Source organism: Neoarius graeffei, chromosome 19 (assembly GCF_027579695.1).
Source record: "Neoarius graeffei isolate fNeoGra1 chromosome 19, fNeoGra1.pri, whole genome shotgun sequence".
NCBI classification, from domain to species: domain Eukaryota; kingdom Metazoa; phylum Chordata; class Actinopteri; order Siluriformes; family Ariidae; genus Neoarius; species Neoarius graeffei.
Genome location: NC_083587.1, coordinates 27,764,918 through 27,785,934, shown reverse-complemented (window position 1 = coordinate 27,785,934; position 21,017 = coordinate 27,764,918). Strand labels below are relative to the sequence as shown.

The following is a 21,017-nucleotide window of genomic DNA, read 5'->3' as shown; positions in this document are numbered from 1 at the left end:
CACTACACCACTGTGCCGTCCAACAATAAAACATTCACATTATAATGTGATATCAATCCCTTTGCCTTTTTCTTGCATGGCAGCAAAACGCTTCCATAATGGTACAGATGCTAACTACTAACTATTGTTAATAAATACGCTAACTTTCAAATGAATGCTAAGCATTAACTAAGCATGAACAACTTTTTGTAAGTAAAATAAAACCCTGGAGCTTAAGTAAACTCCTACTGTTGAATTTAATTTCACTGTGAGGATTCATGATTGAAGAATTAACTCAATAAACACCAAGCTAAATTAGCAATAGCAGAGTCGTCACACTTACTGAATTGTATTAAACTAGATCAGGAAGTATAAGTGCTAAAACACTGCAAATCGTTAAATTTTATTAAATTAAATGATAGTTTACTGCCAAATGTATCAAAAACTACCGAATGTATTTTGCACATGTTAACCTTTGTGAGTGCTGGCTTGTGGATGCAGTGGATGTATGGTTTTGGATTTTCTTCAATCACATCATTAAATGTCTTGTAGCAGACCATGCAGTCTATCAGAGGCTGGGGAATGAAAAACACAAGTACTGTTTACACTTTTCAGCATAGACAATGTGTATAATGTACACATCTGGCTGTGTAAGGAAGTGGTAAGATCAACAATCAACAAATTCAGTCATGCATTCCAGCCTAAGAAAGGAAACGTTAACTCACTCTGTCCTTTCTGAATGCACACTTGCTTGAATCTGTGGCTGCAGTTTCTTTAGTGCATCGGGTGGCCTTCAGATAGAAGTGGTGAGACAGGTATTTTGCTCCAAATCCCGCCTGACATCAGCACAAAGAGAAAGGGAAAAAAAAACACAACACAAAAATATAACATTTTCATATCCTCCTGAGAACCAACCCATAGACTTGTGTCCTCTGTAGTTGACATTTGTTTTACGTGCACACCCTCTTACTCTTTCAAGCTATTCACTTGAATCCTGGTGTCTTGTAAAGAGTACATCCTGGGCTTTCCAATGATATATCATGTGACTAGGAGGGTTGCTGGGAAATTCCTAGTAAGGAATTCACAACAAAAGAGAAATTGAGAGACACATTTTTTTCTTGGTTCCCAGGAGGATCTGTCATGTAGACCAATTAGACTGGATTTTTTTTTTTTTTTCATGCTGAAATGGGCCTGCTCAGGTTAGAATTTCCTGTTAATCATGATGTTATTGTTGTTGTTTTGTGATGATCTGCTAGGCCACAATGTATCATCTGGCTCTCAAATGATACACAGGAATAATACTCAGTGGAGTCCTGATTAAATAAATACAACCATCAAAAAGGAAAAAACACAACTAAGGGGTTGCTATAGAATCTGGGACATTTACAGGGACATTTCTTGGGCTTCGGCAGAGCGAGGATACAATGCCAATGTAAATTTGCCTTTAAGGCAAAATACACAGAGCCCACAGCAGAAACTAGGGCTGCACGATATCAGAAAAATATGCGATATTCGATAACATGACTGAATATCTCGATATCGATATGTATCACGATAATTAAATATATACTGTTTTTCTTACCTCTACTCGCCGTTCTGCCCTGTATCTAGCATTTAAAAAAAAAACACCCAATGCATCGCTTCCATTCCAACATTATTTTTTATTGGAAAAACATGGCTACACCTGCAATGGTGTCCATCAATCATCTTTAAATCTCTTAATTTTTGTGAGCGCAGCAGAAAATGTCTTAAGTTAACGTGAACAAAAAACTGAAAACTACATTACATTAACATAAAGCATTCAAAATGGCAATTTCAGCGGCTCCCGGGAGATGAAGGTGAGTGACACAGATTCACCATAAACTCAAACACAATCTGTTAATAACACATGCGGGTGAGAGAGCAGTAGTGTGTGTGAGAGAGAGAGTGAGAGAGAGCGCGGTTTTATGTTTTTATGCTTCTGTACAGCAGTGTTTGTCCCAGTGAGCCGCCCCACCACTGTTTTACAGGTACATGTCTTGCAAAGTACCTGAGTTTGCAGTACATCACCCCTCCTGAATCCAAAGTACTTCCAAATAGCAGACGTGCATTTTTTTTTTTTTGAAACCAGTTCCTCCTCACACAAGTTTGTCTCACCACACTTGGTACCGCTTCCGCCATCACCACGAGGCTTTTACTTGTTTTGCAATAGGGGGCGGAGTTATCCCGCGGTGCTTGTTGACATTCAAATGTGATTGGGTGGCACAGAAAAATGTGCCTTTTATCGAAATTTAAGTAATTTTTGCGGTATGTGTATCGCAAACTATGATATTGCGATATCGATACTTTTTCGATATATTGTGCAGCCCTAGCAGAAACAAATGGAAACTTTCTTCAACTACAGGAAAAAAGTTTTCAGCCTAAGTCTTTTTGGCAGGGGATTGGTGTAAACAAAAGACTTGGGTCAGGTCTTTTGTACTGTATATGTAAACAGACAGAAAAAAAACAGATCTCTGTTAAAATACCTGAATTTCTCATTAAGGCCTGCATTGTAAATACAGCCAATGAGATCTGTTCATAAATGTAACAAGTTTTAATCAGCTAGCAAATCAGTTACAGATCAGTTAGATCTATTTTCGGGATCAGCCATAGATTGCAGTAATAAATCAGTTACAGATTGGTTCAAGAAAAATTCCAGGTCAACGACACAATGATTATATTCAAGTTTTTACATAATCTGTTAGAGATAATTTAGAAATCAGTTTTATATCCAAGAAAGTTAAGCATACAGACTCACATCCACTTCTGATTTTTTGAGGCTCTTGAAGAACAGAAAGTGCTGTTGCACACCTGGGTGTGTGTTAACCTGGTCCACCGCCAGCTCTGCTCCAGCTTTATAGCCATCAGAGAGCTTCGTCAGCTCAGCCTGACCACCAGCACTCCATACACAGCCAAACAGCAAAACCAAATACAGTATTGCCATCTTACACAAAAACTCTGTCCACACTCTCTATAGTGTAATGCTGTGCAAGCACTGAGTCTGACTAATTTGCTGTCTTTGGTACTTGTGAGGTACTTCGCAGGGTGACACCCAATGAGAAGAAAAGAGACAAAGAAAGAAAGACGTTGCTGATTCACTGAGGATTAATTCCTCTGGAATCTCAGAGTCGAGGAGAAAAACAGGAAAGAGCTTATGCAACAGGAAACACACAGTTTACCCCTCCCCCTGTGTCTCTGTCTGTTAATCTCCTGGTTCTCTTTCTGTTTCTTTTCTGAATTCAGCAGTGCTTTATTGGTATGTACGGAGCCCTTAAAGGTAGGTATGCATATTGTATGTTACACATCATTAGTTATAGTACCCGCCACAATTACTGGCACCCCTTGTAAAGATTAGTAAAAAGGGTTAGAAAAAAATCCACCTTTTTGGTGGTCATTTCATCTCACACTGAAAAAATGGGAAAAATCCAACCTTGAATTGAAATAAATTTATTCAGAGAAAAACAAATCCGTCATCAAGGAAAAATTATTTTCAACAAAAAAACCTGTGCCACTATTATTGGCACCCCTGGAAATTATATTGAACACAATGTAACTGAAGCATGTTTCCCATTTAATTTGTACATTTTTGAGTTGTACAAAAGGATGTTGAAGACTCATTGATTCACACGGGGCACGAAGGCTAGCCCATATGGTCACATCCCACAGAAGAGCTACTGTAGCACAAACTGCTGAAAAAGTTAACGCTGCCGCCTTTCTGTTTTAGCCAGCATTCATGTTTTCAGCAGTTTGTGCTATAGGAGCTCTTCTGTGGGATTGGACCATATGGGTTAGTCTTCATGCCCCATGCCTTCGACACCCATGGCCCTGTCACCAGTTCACCAGTTGTCCTTCCTTGGACCACTTTTGGTAGGTACCGACTACTGCATACCGGGAACACCCCACAAGATGTGCCATTTTGGAGCTGCTCAGACCCAGTCATCTCACCATCAAAACTTGGCCCTTGTCAAAGTCACTCAGATCCTTACGCTTGCCCAATTTTCCTGCTTCCAACACATCGGCTTCAAGAACTGACTGTTCTCTTGCTGCCTAATGTATCCCACCTCTTGACAGGTGCCATTGTAATGAGATAATCAGTGTTATTCACTTCACCTGTCAGTGGTTTTAATTTTATGGCTGATCAGTGTATGTAATATATTTATAAATGTTTATAAAGTTGAATCATCAATAATAAAGAAATACAAATTTTGTTTACGTTATTTTTTATTTAAATTAATATTTTTGTCACATTACAGTATTTATTAATTAATTTATGTATATATTAATATATTCACTGTAATCTAATGAAACTGCTTTAGAGATAGGTGTGTGTGCCTGTTGACATTTAATTTTCAAAGGTTCAGAAATTATATGTAGTGACTGACAGCTTTTAAGAAAGTTAAAAAAGTTAACTTTTTTTAAAGGAAGTGTGTGTGTGTGTGTGTGTGTGTGTGTGTGTGTGTGTGTGTGTGTGTGTGTGAGAGAGAGAGAGAGAGAGAGAGAGAGAGAGAGAGCACTAATTTTTGTGCCAACTTATAATATCCAACAAATTAGCAGTTCCTTTTAATGCAGAATCATTATTGATTAAACATTTTTGTACATTTTTGTACATTAAGTACATGCGAAAAGCATACTTACTGACAAGTTAGTTCATATTTAACCTGTTCACTCTAATGCTAATTTGTGTTAGCCTTTTCATTATCATGCGAGTTTGTGAATTAGCTTGCTGAATATAATGTAAGTTTTTAGTTCAGCCTGTTCACTCTCATGCCTGTTTGTGGTAGTCGTTCAATTCTAAAGATTTAGCCCTTTCACTATAATGTTAGTTTTTTACTATAATGCTAGTTTGTCGTTAACCTGTTTCTTATAATGCCACTCCTGATTATTGGCAAATCAGCTTGAGCATACATTTTCAGCCACAAATTGTTACTCAGATCCGGTTGAGGCCAGGAGAGTCGTAGTGCCACTGCTGAAAGACATTCTGTTGCAGTGTGAGATTCGAGATGCCTCCATCTCCTTTTGACAAAAAAGAAAAAATGAAAAGGAGTTTTTAAGGAGTGTGATGCAATGTTTCTGAGGCAGTATTAAAAATCAGGTCATTCCTTGTATATAGTGCCATTTATGTACCTAAAGGAAAATACAGTACAAATTGCCACAAATATAGTATTACAGTATACAGTATTAGTACAGAATTAGCATACTTTTAAGGTATTTGAATGTGACATTTTATATATGTAATGCTAGTTTGTGGTTATGAGTTTATTATAACACTGGTTAATTGTTTGTCGGCCCTGTGATGACCTGGCGACTTGTCCAGGGTGTACCCTGCCTTTCACCCGTAGTCAGCTGGGATAGGCTCCAGCTTGCCTGCGACCCTGTAGAACAGGATAAAGCAGCTAGAGATAATGAGATGAGGTGAGATGAGATGGTTAATTGTTACCTGTAGTCATGCACTGAAGGTGCAAGCCATGTATTGTAATTCTTAGCTTTTTGCCTTTGGACATGATGGCAGCTCATGGTGGGTCTCTTGGTGGATTTTGATGAAATTTGACCCATTGATAGAAGACTGTCCAAAGTATCCAGGTATCACATTTTGGGCAAATCCATCCATTTCTGTAGCATCACCAACAGGTCAAATTTCAAGGTACATTTTTGATTATAACTTTTGAACCATTTGTCCAAGGTCTTCCCCTGAATCCTTGAGTCATCTCGTTCGAATGCACCAATTCCTGTTAAAGACCCCCATATTTGATTTTCTACCATTTTAAAATTTTCAAGAAACCTTCCTTTGTGAACCAGCCCAAGATCGTTGATCCTATCAACACCAAATTTGGTATGGATCATCTACAGAGGGTTCTGACCATAAATTATTCAAATAGTTTTGCTAGAACAAACAACATGGCCAATGTTGTTCAATGCAATTGAATGGCGAAGCTGCCAAATGGGAAGCGAGCCCATATGTCAACAACACCTTCATATATCTAGATCAAACTTGGGGTACTGACTCAAGACCTGACCCAAAGGGAGTCCAGAAAAACTTGGCCCAATTTACTACTTGGGGGTGTTATAATAATAATAATAATAATAATAATAATAATAATAATAAAAACCATCCCCCCCATTACTCTTTATATCTTTGGTCTAAAATCATGATTCTTTTTTAAAGTCATGCCTTTTTACAGCCTCATAATGGGCATGTTGCCATTTCCTGTTCTGCAATCTTTGACGGTAAAGCTACCAAACAAGAAGTGAGGCCATTTCTCAGTAATGCTTTTATGTATTTACATGTCACCTGAGGGACTCCTGCAACAATTACCCCATTTGATGACTGTGGGGTGCTATAATAAGGAAAAATATGCGTTTTTAGTCATTACTGGATGTCTTTGGTCTCAAAACCTAATTGTATTTTCAGGTCAGCCCTTTTGTGATCCTGATTCCAGAATATTACCATTTCCTGTTCTGAGATAATATTCGATGGCAAAGCCACCAAACAGGTAGTGAGCTCATATCTGTGGTCAGTTGACATGAAACTTGCTGGGAGTGCATACAGTCATGCCCTTGACAAAATTACATGAAGCTTCTATGGCAATTATGCCCTGCTGGGCTGCTTGGCCCCCTTCGTTGCTGGTTGCAGCTATATTTATATATTGGTTTTGCCTGCTACAGCTCCAAAAGCACCTTGCTTGTACAGCTGATGATGGACTTTTGACCAAAATACCTTGTTTTTCTGAAAACTATGTGTACCTCCTGGATATAAACATTCCTGTATATACCGGTATACCTCCTCATTCATGTGATTTTCCAATCAGCTAATCAGGTAACTGCAGCACAATACACAAAATCATGCAGATTTAAAGTCAAGAGCTTCACTTAATGTTTCCATCAATTGTTTGAGTATTTTCAAAACTGGTGATCTCCTGGGAATCTCAGACACAACAGTCTGTAGAGCTTACACATAACTGTACATAAACAAATAAAAACCATCCAGTGAGCAGCAGTTTTGTGGCCAGATGAGAGAGGTCGGGGAGAATAGCCAGACTGGTTTGAGCTGATAAGGAGGCTAAAGCCTTGGTCACAACAGGCCGTACATGCTCCTACGGCAGGTCTACATGCAAAAAACCGCAAGAAACGCATGGAGGGCGCGCGTGAAACGCACAGAGGGCGCGCATGTGACGTGCTGATTTTCGAGCCGTAGACTGGCCGCAGACCGGCCACAGAGGTTCTTTGTCATGTTAAACAAACTCTACGGGCGCTTACGTTTTTTTCAGGTTGCAAGACAAACTTACGGCCAACGTGCGTCTTTCTCCACGAACAAAAAAAACCGCAGTGATTTGGGAAACGGCAAAAATTGCACGGCCAAAAAATCGTACGTCCAGTTGTGACCTAGGCTTTAGGTAACTAACATAACCACTCTTTACAAATGGGGTGAGCAGAAAAGCTTCTAAGAACACATGACAGATCAAACCTTGAGGAGTATGAGCTCCAGAAGAAGATCACATCAGGCTCCACTCCTGTCAGCCCAGAACAGGAGTTTGAGGCTACAATGGGCACAGACACACCCAAACTCGATAGCTTAAGATTGGGAAAATATAATTTGTTGTTTTTCGCACCATTCTGCGTAACACTCTGAAGAGTATTATACGAGGAATGACCCAATTGATTTTATTTTTGAGAAATAAAGGATGTATCAGAACCTGTGTGAGTGTAGGTTTATGGACACAGTGTATGTACGGTTTTGGTTCCATCTGAATCTCGCCATCGAACATCTTGTAGCAGACGCCACAATCAATCACAGGCTGGTATGACAAAAAAAAAAGATTGTTGTCATTTATCTTGTGCTTCATATGCAATGAGGTCAGAATTATATCATAACTTATAATTAATTATACTGTATAAAATTGGATAATAATCTTTTTAAGAATAAATATTGTTTTAGGTGGTGTTTATCCAGGCCATTCAGAATCCAACAAAACGGACTCTGTATTCTCACTCACTCGGTCATTTCTGAACGCACACTTCTTCGAATCGGCATTTTCAGTTCCGCGGCTGCATTTAGTGGCTTTCAGGTAAAAGTGGTGGTATAAGTAGTTGACGTTAAATCCTGCCTAGAGAGATAAAACATCATGATGAAACAGTTAGAGATTCATTAAAACAGGTCAAACTTATAAGCATGAATAGGAATATGCCACAGTTGATTATTTTCCTATAACAGCATGTCCTGTCATATCATAACAATGTGGATAGTTACATTGTTGATGCTGAACATCCCTAAAACAAGTTTGTTTCTGTTATTGCTTACATCATAACAGTAGCCACTATTTTTCTTTCTCTTTAAGTTAATAAGAAAAAAGTGATTAATTTTTTGAAAAGCCCTCTATGTTTAAGTTTTGTTATGGAGAAACTTGGAACAGATTTAAATGTTAAATAAGTGTCTCTTTGCAGATTATATGTACAATTATGTTTTTCTATCCATTTTCTATCCACATGGTTTTATCCATTTATTATTCTTTAGGTTATTATTTGATTATGTGGCATGTCTGCCATACAAGGCCCTGTAAATTAGCTGATACTACTGGAAGAATAATATATTAAAACAAACATTAAAAAAAGAAACTTGTCATTTGCGTTGTAGATGGAACTACTATGCTATGAAGTGTGTGTGTAAGTTAATAGTGTGTAATAGTAATTTGCTTAGTATAATTCTATTCTGAATGTTACTCTCTACTAGAGAACTCAAAGAAAGGAGCACATGGAGTGCAGGTGAGATGATGCAGATGACTCCAAGTTAATAGAATAGAATAGAATGCCTTTATTGTCACTATACACATTTACAATGAGATTAAAGCATCTCCAATAACAGTGCAAAACAGCATGTAGAGAGAGAGAGAGAGGAAGGGGGAAGAAGAAAAAAAGAAAGGGGGGTGGGGGGTGGGGGAGTGTGTAAGGGGGGTAAGGTGCACAGTCCTGAGGTGTATGTGTTGTGTTACACATTATGGAGTGAGGTATTGCTCATTGCACATATAAATTATTGCACAGAGAGAGTCACATTATAAATTATTGCACATTATAAAATAAAATAAAATATTACACATTTATGAAGTATTGCAAGGTAAGGTAGGTGCACAGACTTGAGGTGTGTGTGCTGTGTGTAAGGTGCACAGTCCTGAGGTGTATGTGTTGTGTGTAAGGTGCACAGTCCTGAGGTGCATGTGCTGTATGTAAGGTGCACAGTCCTGAGGTGAGGTGAATGTGTTGTGTTTCATATTATGGAGTGAGGTATTGCACATTATAAAAGTATTGCACAGAGAGAGTCCCTTATAAAGTACTGCACATTATAAATTATTGCACGAGGAGAGTCACATAGTAAAATAAATAGACTATAAAGTCAGAGCATATCCAAGTTCAGGGCAGTTATGGCTTTTGGAAAGAAACTGTTTTTGAATCGATTTGTCTTTGTCCTGATGCACCTGTAGCGCCTCCCTGAGGGCAACAGGTCGAACAGATCAAAGCCAGGGTGGGAGCTGTCCTTGATAATGTTTTTAGCTCTGCTAAGGCAGCGGGAGGTGTAAATGTCCATCAGGGAGGGGAGAGGGCAGCCAATGATCTTCTGTGCTGCCTTAACTACCCTCTGGAGCCTCTCCCTGTCTACAGCAGTGCAGCTGCCATATCATACTGTAATACAGTACATCAGCAGGCTCTCGATAGATGAGTGGTAGAAGGTCAGCAGCAGGTTGGAGTTTAGGTTGTACTTCCTGAGGACTCTCAGGAAGTGTAGCCGCTGCTGAGCCTTCTTAATGACTGCTGTGATGTTTACTGACCAGGAAATATCGGCGGAGATGAGGACGCCGAGAAACCGGAAGGTGTGGACCCTCTCCACATACACGTTGTTGATGTAGAGGGGGGCTAGGTCGGTGCTGTGCTTCCTGAAGTCAACAATGAGCTCTTTGGTTTTCCTGGTGTTCAGAGCGAAGTTATTTTCTGAACACCAGGCTGCCAACTTCAGGACCTCCTCTCTGTAGGCTGCCTCGTCTCCCTTTGAGATGAGTCCGACCACTGTGGTGTCGTCAGCAAACTTGATGATGAGGTTGTTGTTGTGGGTCGAACTACAGTCGTGGGTGTAGAGGCAGTACAGGAGGGGGCTCAGCACACAGCCCTGTGGAGAGCCGGTGTTCAACGTGCGGGTGGAGGAGAAGTGGGGGCCAAGTCTCACAGTCTGGGGCTGGTTAGTAAAAAAGTCCTTTAACCAGGCACATGTGAGAGGGGGGAGGCCGAGAGTGTCCAATTTTCTAATGAGGATGTCCAGGATTATTGTATTAAAAGCTGAACTGTAATCCACAAAGAGTATGCGGACGTAGTTCTACTGCTGCTCCAGGTGATTTAGCGCAGAGTGGAGAGCTACGGCGATGGCATCCTCTGTGGATCTGTTTGTGCAATATGCGAACTGGTAGGGGTCGAAGTCTGGGGGGAGGTGGTTCTTGATGTGCTGAAGAACTAGTCTCTCAAAGCACTTCATGATTACCGGAGTGAGGGCCACAGGACGGTAATCATTCAGGCTGGTGACGGGAGACTTCTTTGGCACTGGGATTATTGTTGCAGATTTTAGGCAGGGCGGGATGACTGCCTGAGCCAGGGAGAGGTTAAAGATCCTGGTGAAGGTAGGGGCGAGCTGGTGGGCGCACGCTCTGAGCACCTTACCAGGTACACCATCTGAGCCGGCAGCTTTCTTGGGGTTCACTGCCAGGAGCACCCGTCTGACATCGTGCTCCTGTACAGTGAAAGGGGTGGTGTAGGAAGTGTGTGGTGGTGGGAGCAGTGCAGGAGCAGATGAGTGATGCTGAGATGTTTCAAAGCGAGCAAAGAAGCGATTTAACTCCTCTGCTAGCGGCGCACTCCAGTCTCCTGTTGGCGCATCACAGTCTCTGAAGTTTGTGATGTCCTGAATGCCCTGCCACAACTCCCGTGTGTTGTTGCTGGACAGGTGGGATTCTATGCGCAGCCTGTGGTCCACCTTGGCTTTATTTATGCCTCTTTTCAGATCAGCTCGAGCAGCTCTGTACAGAGCTCTATCACCTGACCTGAAGACAGCATCACGAGCCCTGAGGAGTGAGCGGACCTGGCTGGTCATCCAGGGTTTCTGGTTTGGGAAGACCCGGATGTTTTTATCCACCATCACATTCCCGATGCAGAACTTGATATAGTCCAGCACTGCTTCTGTGAATGTCTCCAGCTCCTGGTATTCAAATAAGTCCCAATCTGTCTGTTTAAAGCAGTCCTGTAGTTTGGAGAGTGCATTGTCAGGCCAGGTTGTGATAGTCCTTGTGGTGGGCCTGGCTCTGCGTCTGAGGGGGGTGTAGGCTGGGGAGAGCAGGAGGGAAAGATGATCTGACTGGCCGAGGTGGGGGAGGGGTATGGCTCTGTACGCATGCTTGATGTTGGAATAAACATGATCCAGAGTGTTCTCCCCTCTAGTAGAACACTTAACATGTTGGTAAAACTTCGGCAGTACAGTCTTCAAGTTGGCCTTATTAAAGTCTCCTGCGATTATGTGAACACCATCAGGGTGGGCCCGCTGCTGTTTGTTAACGGTGTTCAGCAGGAGAGAGAGCGCTGTGTTTACACAGGCGTCAGCTGGAATGTACACAGCTGTGACAATCACCACAGTTGGCTCTCTCGGTAGAAAAAAAGGCCGGCGTCTTACAGACATGTACTCGAGGTCTGGGGAACAGTGTTTATCTATAATTGTTCCGTTGTTACACCAATTGTCATGCACGTAAATACATAGCCCCCCCTCCTCTAGTCTTACCGGAGTTCTCATTCCTATCCCAGCGGAGCAGAGTGCGGCCTGCTAGCTGCAAGCTAGCATCGGGTATTTCCGGATGAAGCCAGGTTTCTGTGATAATTAAAACACAGCAGTCCTGAACATAGCGATTTCCAGCGAGTTGTAATTCCAGATCATCTGTTTTATGTACCAGGGATCTAGCATTGGAGAGATACAGGCTCGGTAGAGGTGGCTTGTGTGGTTGTTTTCTTAGCCTTAGCATAGCACCGGACCTGCAGCTCCGCTTCTGCTTCCTCTCCCTCCTCCGTCTGCGTCGCCTCCTAGACCCGACAACAATCCACGGAGAGCCCGGCGGTCTCGCTATGTCATCTGGGATGTTATGCGTGAAGAGAAAGTCGCTCAAAACAGATATCTGGTGTTGGCCACCGATAACTAAAAGTGTCTGGCGGGTGTACTGGATGTTCGCAGAACTGATGGTGCACAAACAAGCAAGAAAGAAATACAAAAACAAACAAAAAAAAGAGCACTGAAAAGGAGAGCCATGATACGTGGAATATTTGTTATGCGCCGGTTTTAACAGGTTTTCGGAAAAGTAAACAACTTGCATGAGACAATTAATTGAAATCACATTGAAAAAATCATTTAAAATTCATTGTAAATCATAATACAAATTATAGACTTTGAACAATCCCTGAAGGTTGGTGGCATCAAGTAAAACTGATATAAAACACCACTGGCAATCTAAAAGAAATAAGTTTAAAAAAAAAGTTTTGATACCTCAATGGTGGACTGTTTCAGGCTTTTGAAGAACAGGAAGTGGTGTTGCACACCATTATGTGAGTTAACCTGCTTCTCTGCAAGTTTCACACTTTTCCTGTAGGATTCTGGGAGTTTTGTGAATTCGTTTTGGGCTTCTGAAAAATAAAATAACACAACAGCAACGATAAACACGACACGCGGTAACATGGCCATCTTCAATCACTCTTCACACACTCTGAACGCCACAAAGTACAGTGAAGCTCTGAGATCAAAACAGGTTACACATTAACATAATGCTCACATAGAACATCCAGAATCAGGATTCGATTTGTTGTTGAGGCTGGATTGGGTAACATAGTGGCCTTTGGTCCGATTTGATCAAACTTTAAGGGTCAACTGTTAACCATGTCAACAACGAACCCAAGCAGTGAAAGCACATATGATAGAAAACAGTGATTTAAGCAGTAGAGCATGAGAGAGTCTGTCGTAGATAAATCGTAGAAGATTGGCAATAAAATAATTATTTTACACAGACACAATATGGCCACTGGTGAAGCTAAGGGATGGACCCTTTCCTCATCCTAGTAAGACATTATTATCATTAATGTCAGTGTATTTATGAATGTCTTATTATAATGGAATAAAGGAATTCCCCACTACAACATCTCATCTCATCTCATCTCATTATCTCTAGCCGCTTTATCCTTCTACAGGGTCGCAGGCAAGCTGGAGCCTATCCCAGCTGACTATGGGCGAAAGGCGGGGTACACCCTGGACAAGTCGCCAGGTCATCAGAGGGCTGACACATAGACACAGACAACCATTCACACTCACACCTATGGTCAATTTAGAGTCACCAGTTAACCTAACCTGCATGTCTTTGGACTGTGGGGGAAACCGGAGCACCCGGAGGAAACCCACGCGGACACGGGGAGAACATGCAAACTCCACACAGAAAGGCCCTCGCCAGCCCCGGGGCTCGAACCCGGACCTTCTTGCTGTGACGCGACAGCGCTAACCACTACACCACCGTGCCGCCCCCTACTACAACATATCTAGGAAATTTGAAAGTTATTTTCATCACTGATGGTTGAGTTTGTCAACAAGTGTAACACCATGAAGGAACAAGATTGTTTAGCTAACCATCATAGTCCCTGGCCCCACTGAGTACAGTGAAAAAACAGATGGGCAAACATTAAACTTTTTTTACGTTAAGGATATTCATTATTTGAAGGCATACTGTTGGATTTCTTCTTTTTCATAACTATCTACTGTTGGATAATGATATTGAATTTGCAATGCTAGTATACTTCTGTCAGGATTTGGGAACTTTTCACACGTTGCAGTTCCTCTCTTCTACCACTAGATGTACCCATTTTGCCATTTGTGTCTATTTTGCTATTGCTTACACCTGTGTCTAGTTTGCATGGAGGTATATATTGTGTGCCTAGCCTTGTGCTCCTTGCTGAAATGCAGCAGTCAATTGATAAGGTCCAAAACTGGGCTCTTCAGTGGGGATTTAGAATTTCTATAGATAAAACTAAAACTGTGTTTTTTACCAGAAGAAATATTCCTATGAAGTTGAAGTTGAACTTATTTGGATGTGAGTTAGAAAGAGTTGAGTGTTTTAAATACTTGGGCCTATGGTTTGATAAGAGGTTAACCTGGTCTGCGCATATACAGAGCATGCTAGACAAGTGTAAAAAGGTACTAAATGTAATGCGCTGCCTGCGTGGAGTGGATTGGGGAGCCAAAAGGTCAGCTTTGAGGACTATATTATGTCAGCCTTATAAGATCCGTATTTGACTACGGGTGTGTGGCATACAGATCTGCATCTAAGACGCTGTTGAGGAAACTAGATGTCATCCAGCATAAGGCATTAAGATTATGTTGTGGGGCCATGAAATCTACTCCTGTTAATGCTATACAGGTAGAGATGGGGAAAATGCCACTATATATAAGGAGGGATCAGCTGGCCCTGGTCTATTGGGCTAACCTCAGAGGGCAAAGAAATGATCATATTAGTAAGTCTACGTTAATCCATTGCCAGGAGAGAGATAAACCAGGTAAAAGCTTTGGGTGGGTGGTTCCACAAAAAGTAGAGGCGTTGGGCTTGCAGGCGCTTGCTCTGTGCCCAGCTGTTTCACATCCAGTTGTGCCGCCATGGTTGTTAAAGAAGCCAGTAATAGATTTAGTACTTCTGGAGTTGAAGAAGAGCGAAGACTTCAGCAAAGATATGGTCGAGTGCCATATTAGTGCACAGTACAAGGACAAACTTAGGGTCTATACTGATGCATCAAAGTCTGCAGGCGGTAAAGTTGGCATTGCATTTGTAGTTCCAGAGCTCAAAATTTGCAAAACAGAAAGGTTAACCAATGATCTTGCAGTATACACAGCAGAACTAGTAGCCATCCTCACTGCATTATCCTGGATAGAGGGATATAGTCCTAAGGGTGGAGTGCTTATTGCTTCAGATTCCGCTTCTGCGCTGATGAGTATTCAGAATACTATGTCAGAGTCCAGACAAGACTTAGTGTTGGAAATTGCGCAATTGGTTAGTGGAATTATAAACTCAGGTACAGATGTAACTTTCTTATGGATCCCAGCACATATTGGGATAAGAGGGAATGAGTTGGCAGACATGAACACCAAAAAAGCATGTGTGACCCCTGAGGTCACCTTAGAAATTGCCTATAGTAAGACTGAGGTAAAGTCACTAGTTAAGTCAAAGTCCAGAGAGTTATGGCAGAGTGAGTGGAATGGTGCAACTACTGGGAGGAAATATTATGCAATTCAAAGGGTGGTAGGTCATGCAAGGCCAACAGCAAGATCCACCAAAGAGGAGGATATTATATCTAGAATGAGGTTTGGGCATTCTGGTCTGAACAGTACTCTATTTCTCTTTAAAAAGCATGAGGATGGAAAGTGTGGTGTATGTGGTTCTATTGAGACTGTGGCGCATGCAATTGAACATTGTGTCAAGTTTGACCAGGAGAGGCAGCACCTCATCCTTGGATTACAGTCAGAAAGTGTGCCTTTTAATGTAAAAGCAATTTTGCAGAGGAACTCAAGCGAGATGTGCTTTAAGCATCTATTTCACTTTATGGAAGTCACTGGACTGATTAGAAGAATATAATAGCTTCTCTCTTTCATTTCTTTCACTCTTTTTTTTAATTTTCTTTATTATAATAATAATATATATTTTTTATTTAATTATTATTTTGTTTATAGTAGAGGTAGTTTACACCCAGACTCACACTCCATTTCGGTAGGTGGCGGTAATGCTTCCAAAAAGTTGTTTGCCAACCGCCAATTAAAAGAAGAAGAAGAAGTGCTCCTTGCTGAATTCTACAGTTTGCTGTGCTCCTGAGTATGTTAGCCTTGAGTTTGAGACCTTTTGACGGCTATTTTTTGACACTGTGCTTTAGTTTCTTAGTGCTCCTTTTTTATGCTCTCAGTTTTTGGAATCTCGTCTGTCTTTTTTTTTTTTGATCTTCTGTGTTTTTGCCTTTGGCCCTGGATTTTGCCTTTTGGACTTCCTTTTGTGAACTCTGTTACTGAGATCTTGTATGGGACCTGTTTGGTGCAAGACCTGAATTATTTTGGAATTTTCCAGCTTGAAAATTAAGTTCTGCAGCTATTTTTTTGTGATTGTGTCTCTGCAGTTGGGGCTAGTTCATCCATTGTAGAGGCTCAGGGGATCTTACACTGTTTCTCAATGTGGCGACCCCGGTTCAAACCCCCATCTGCCTGACAACTTCATAAGATGTAGCCTAATGTTTTAGCTATGACTTTATTGTGGCTTGTTAGACAAAAAAAGTCCCTTCCATGCCAGGACCTGGTCTTCCCAGGTAGTCTCCCGTCCTAGTACTAACCAGGCCCTTAAGTTGGCGCCAATCTCCATTTCTATAGCCCTTGGACTCTTGCCTATTACATAGCTACCGTAGGGTTACAGTGTGGGATTGACCCTCTGGTAACTGCAAGAATTTGACTCCCTACTCACATCTGCATTGTGGTGTGCCTCGCCAGATGGCTGTAGTAACCTCTTTTTTTTTTTTTTTTTAAATGGTCTTTGGTATGACCTGACCACAAGTAGAACTCACGATCGCCCAGTCAAGATGCAGACATGTTAACCAATAGGCCTGCTTGTGATGCTTGCTAGACAACTTGATATTAAAATAGAAACCTATTTACCTAGTTTAGCTGACACTGTATCATGTATTAGCATGAACCTCGGAAGTTAGATGCAATTATTATTACTCATCACTTAATATTCGCTAGTTATTAGTAAATCCCAGTTCTTCTGCTGCACCTAAAGAGCCAAAAGTGATTGAGCAGAGACAGGTCTGGAATCTGACGTACTAGATCACAATTTGATGGCATAATGGACTGCAAGTCATTTGTTTCTATGGTTTTATGGGTTAACATTAATGGTTAGATAACAATGGTACTTTAGTATAAAGTGAATGTTGCTGTGTTACCATCACTACCAGGAGTCCTTGTGGCCAGCATAAGTTGGGACTAACAGGTCAAGAAACCATGTGCTTATCATGCCACATTAATGACAAATGGGAACTCGGGGTTTAGTACTTTCTAAAGAGCATACATTGTGCCAAAACCCCAAAAATCTGGAGATATCTTTTTATTTAAATGTTTGCATGAACCTGGATCATATCTGCACAATATTGGAGATTCTTTTTAACAATGCTGTGACCAGAAAGTAGCCAACATGAAATGACCAGAGGGGTACATTAGGAGTCCATTTCTGTCCCCCAAGGTACAATCTACACTAATGTACCCCCTAGAGCTCATTATTGGACTTGAAGGTAACTATGTGTCCCTTTTGAAGGCCAAAAAGGTACATATATGTTCCTAAGCAGTATATAAAGGGCCGGAATAAGTACCTTAGATGGTATGGCCCCGGTGACGAACTGCTGTTCCCCTAAAGGTACAATAACGTACTTTATTTTCTGAGAGGGTCAGAGTTTGAAATATCTGGGCAAAACTAGCTCTGGATTCTGCGGTATTTTGTGCAGTAGTACACCTGACCTCAAGACTGTCTAAGGTGATGTAAATTATTTCAAAAACCTATAACACTGCTATGCAAATATAAAACATTTTTACAATTTCCAGACAGATACCCAAGAAAAGCAGATGACATTGATGAAGTCAGTGTCTATTTATGATCAGTTCTGTGTATTTAGCCAAAATAAGTGCCATTTGCATTTGTTTTTTAATGAGCACAAAAATTTGAATTTATTTATAACTAAATCAGTTTGACTATTAAAAAAATGAAGGCAGCCAGTGCTTGTCCTGATTTTGTCTAATGATTTTATATATTTTCTAAAAATACAGGAGACTGAAAAGAATTATATATTTATTCATAACAGAAACAAAACGGGAAGAAATGTACATTGCATCCTTATATACTAATTAAAAAAACCCAAATCTCACCACAAATGATATTTATAACAAAACAGACAGACGGGGGGCACGGTGGTGTAGTGGTTAGCGCTGTCGCCTCACAGCAAGAAGGTCCGGGTTCGAACCCAGCGGCTGGCGAGGGCCTTTCTGTGTGGAGTTTGCATGTTCTCCCCGTGTCCGCGTGGGTTTCCTCTGGGTGCTCCGGTTTCCCCCACAGTCCAAAGACATGCAGGTTAGGTTAACTGGTAACTCTCAATTGACCGTAGGTGTGAATGTGAGTGTGAATGGTTGTCTGTGTCTATGTGTCAGCCCTGTGATGACCTGGCGACTTGTCCAGGGTGTACCCCGCCTTTCGCCCGTAGTCAGCTGGGATAGGCTCCAGCTTGCCTGCGACCCTGTAGAACAGGATAAAGCGGCTAGAGATAATGAGATGAGAAAACAGACAGACAAGAGAAAATGAAATGCTGTTATGTTAACAGATTTATTAAAACAAATAAAAGATTGTATGCTCATCTTTCACCACCATGATTCGCTTGCATAAATAAAAAATAAAAAACGTAACAATAATTAGTATAAATGTGTTATGTTGTAGTTCACTGTGTGATTAGTGGATGTGAAAATCTGGACAGCATTCCAACGAAGGGATTCATGAGAGTTAAAAATAAATAACTCAATAGTTACTACCTAGCTAGCTTAGTATCAGTCTGTATAGTGTTAAATAAAATAAGGCATTAAATAAGCTGAGGGGTGATCACTGTAAAAGCTAAACATTAGCTATATAACCTGGAAAGCTAAAACTATAACTAGGATGGATTGGTAAAGGTTCTTGAATGACATCCAGGAGATCTGATCAGTAGTGGGAATTGCCTCAATGACAGTAGCACAGCTGACTATCACACCTTCACACTATATTACACGTAATATTTAATTTAAAAAATACAGAAGTGGTGAACACCTCATCTTTAACTAGCATTATGATAAATGATTAAAAATACAGTGTTGGGTATGTTGCTAGTTAGATAGAAAATGTATAATGCTTGTGTTGGGGGCTTAATTTTTTAATCATACTATTCATTATGTAAAATATTCTTACGCTAAACACTTCTAAATTCCTTTGTGCTGTCTGTAATGTAGCATCACAGCACAATTTCAGAGGCACTCTTATTACACATTATTAATTAATCCTAATTTTAGCCGAAGTTCGATGAAAAGCTTAGACTAAATGAGCAGGCTATAGAATTGCTAATAAACTACCATTAACTGGCTGCAGCATTGCACTCTATTTTCCTTGTTAATGCAATGAAAACTTCATTTTGTATCAGCTACAAAATGTTGACAAAGTCCTACAGTCACAAAATCCCATCTTACCTCAGGTCTATGAAAAAGATCATTGACTGTAGGCCAGCTACCTATATATTTAAAGCACAGTTGTTTAAAATTCAAAAAGAAATTTCAGCCAAATTGTTTATATATATATATATATATATATATGAGAGAGAGAGAGAGAGGATATTGCATCGTTGCATGAAGATATGAAGTTTATCTTGGAGTGGTGAATGTACAGTGGTGCTTGAAAGTTTGTGAACCCTTGAGAATTTTCTATATTTCTGCATAAATATGACCTAAAACATCATCAGATTTTCACACAAGTGCTAAAAGTAGATAAAGAGAACCCAGTTAAACAAATGAGACAAAAATATTATACTTGGTCATATATTTATTGAGGAAAATGATCCAATATTACATATGTGTGAGTGGCAAAAGTATGTGAACCTCTCGGATTAGCAGTTAATTTGAAGGTGAAATTAGAGTCAGGTGTTTTCAATCAATGGGATGACAATCAGGTGTGAGTGGGCACCCTGTTTTATTTAAAGAACAGGGATCTATCAAAGTCTGATCTTCACAACACATGTTTGTGGAAGTGTATCATAGCACGAACAAAGGAGATTTCTGAGGACCTCAGAAAGTGTTGATGCTCATCAGGCTGGAAAAGGTTAAAAAAAACATCTCTAAAGAGTTTGGACTCCACCAATCCACAATCAGACAGATTGTGTACAAATGGAGGAAATTCAAGACCATTGTTACCATCCCCAGGAGTGGTTGACCAACAAAGATCACTCCAAGAGCAGGGCGTGTAATAGTCAGTGAGGTCACAAAGGACCCCAGGGTAACTTCTAAGCAACTGAAGGCCTCTCTCACATTGGCTAATGTTAATGTTCATGAGTCCACCATCAGGAGAACACTGAACAACAATGGTGTGCATGGCAGGGTTGCAAGGAGAAAGCCACTGCTCTCCAAAAAGAACATTGCTGCTCATCTGCAGTTTGCTAAAGATCATGTGGACAAGCCAGAAGGCTATTGGAAATATGTTTTGTGGACGGATAAGACCAAAATAGAACTTTTTGTTTTAAATGAGAAGCGTTATGTTTGGAGAAAGGAAAACACTGCATTCCAGCATAAGAACCTTATCCCATCTGTGAAACATGGTGGTGGTAGTATCATGGTTTGGGCCCATTTTGCTGCATCTGGGCCAGGACGGCTTGCCATCATTGATGGAACAATGAATTCTGAATCATACCAGCGAATTCTAAAGGAAAATGTCAGGACATCTGTCCATGAACTGAATCTCAAGAGAAGGTGGGTCATGCAGCAAGACAATGACCCTAAGCACACAAGTCGTTCTACCAAAGAATGGTTAAAGAAGAATAAAGTTAATATTTTGGAATGGCCAAGTCAAAGTCCTGACCTTAATCCAATTGAAATGTTGTGGAAGGACCTGAAGCGAGCAGTTCATGTGAGCAAACCCACCAACATCCCAGAGTTGAAGCTGTTCTGTATGGAGGAATGGGCTAAAATTCCTCCAAGCCGGTGTGCAGGACTGATCAACAGTTACCGGAAATGTTTAGTTGCAGTTATTGTATCTGGGTCACACCAGATACTGAAAGCAAAGGTTCACATACTTTTGCCACTCACAGATATGTAATATTGGATCATTTTCCTCAATAAATAAATGACCAAGTATAATATTTTTGTCTCATTTGTTTAACTGGGTTCTCTTTAT

At 40.7% G+C, this 21,017-nt stretch overlaps 1 protein-coding gene across 1 annotated transcript; it reads right to left on the bottom strand.

Moving 5' to 3' along the window:
* Positions 1 to 4,760: 4,760 nt before the first annotated feature.
* Positions 4,761 to 12,745, bottom strand: si:ch1073-406l10.2 (uncharacterized protein LOC100536977 homolog). The gene is made up of 4 exons (XM_060899943.1): positions 12,551 to 12,745; positions 7,989 to 8,099; positions 7,689 to 7,790; positions 4,761 to 5,010 (listed from the first exon to the last, which is right to left on the bottom strand). The coding sequence occupies exons 1-4, from the start codon at positions 12,743 to 12,745 to the stop codon at positions 4,921 to 4,923; spliced, it is 498 nt and encodes a 165-aa protein (XP_060755926.1). The 3' UTR covers positions 4,761 to 4,920.
* Between the last annotated feature and the right edge of the window lie 8,272 nt (positions 12,746 to 21,017).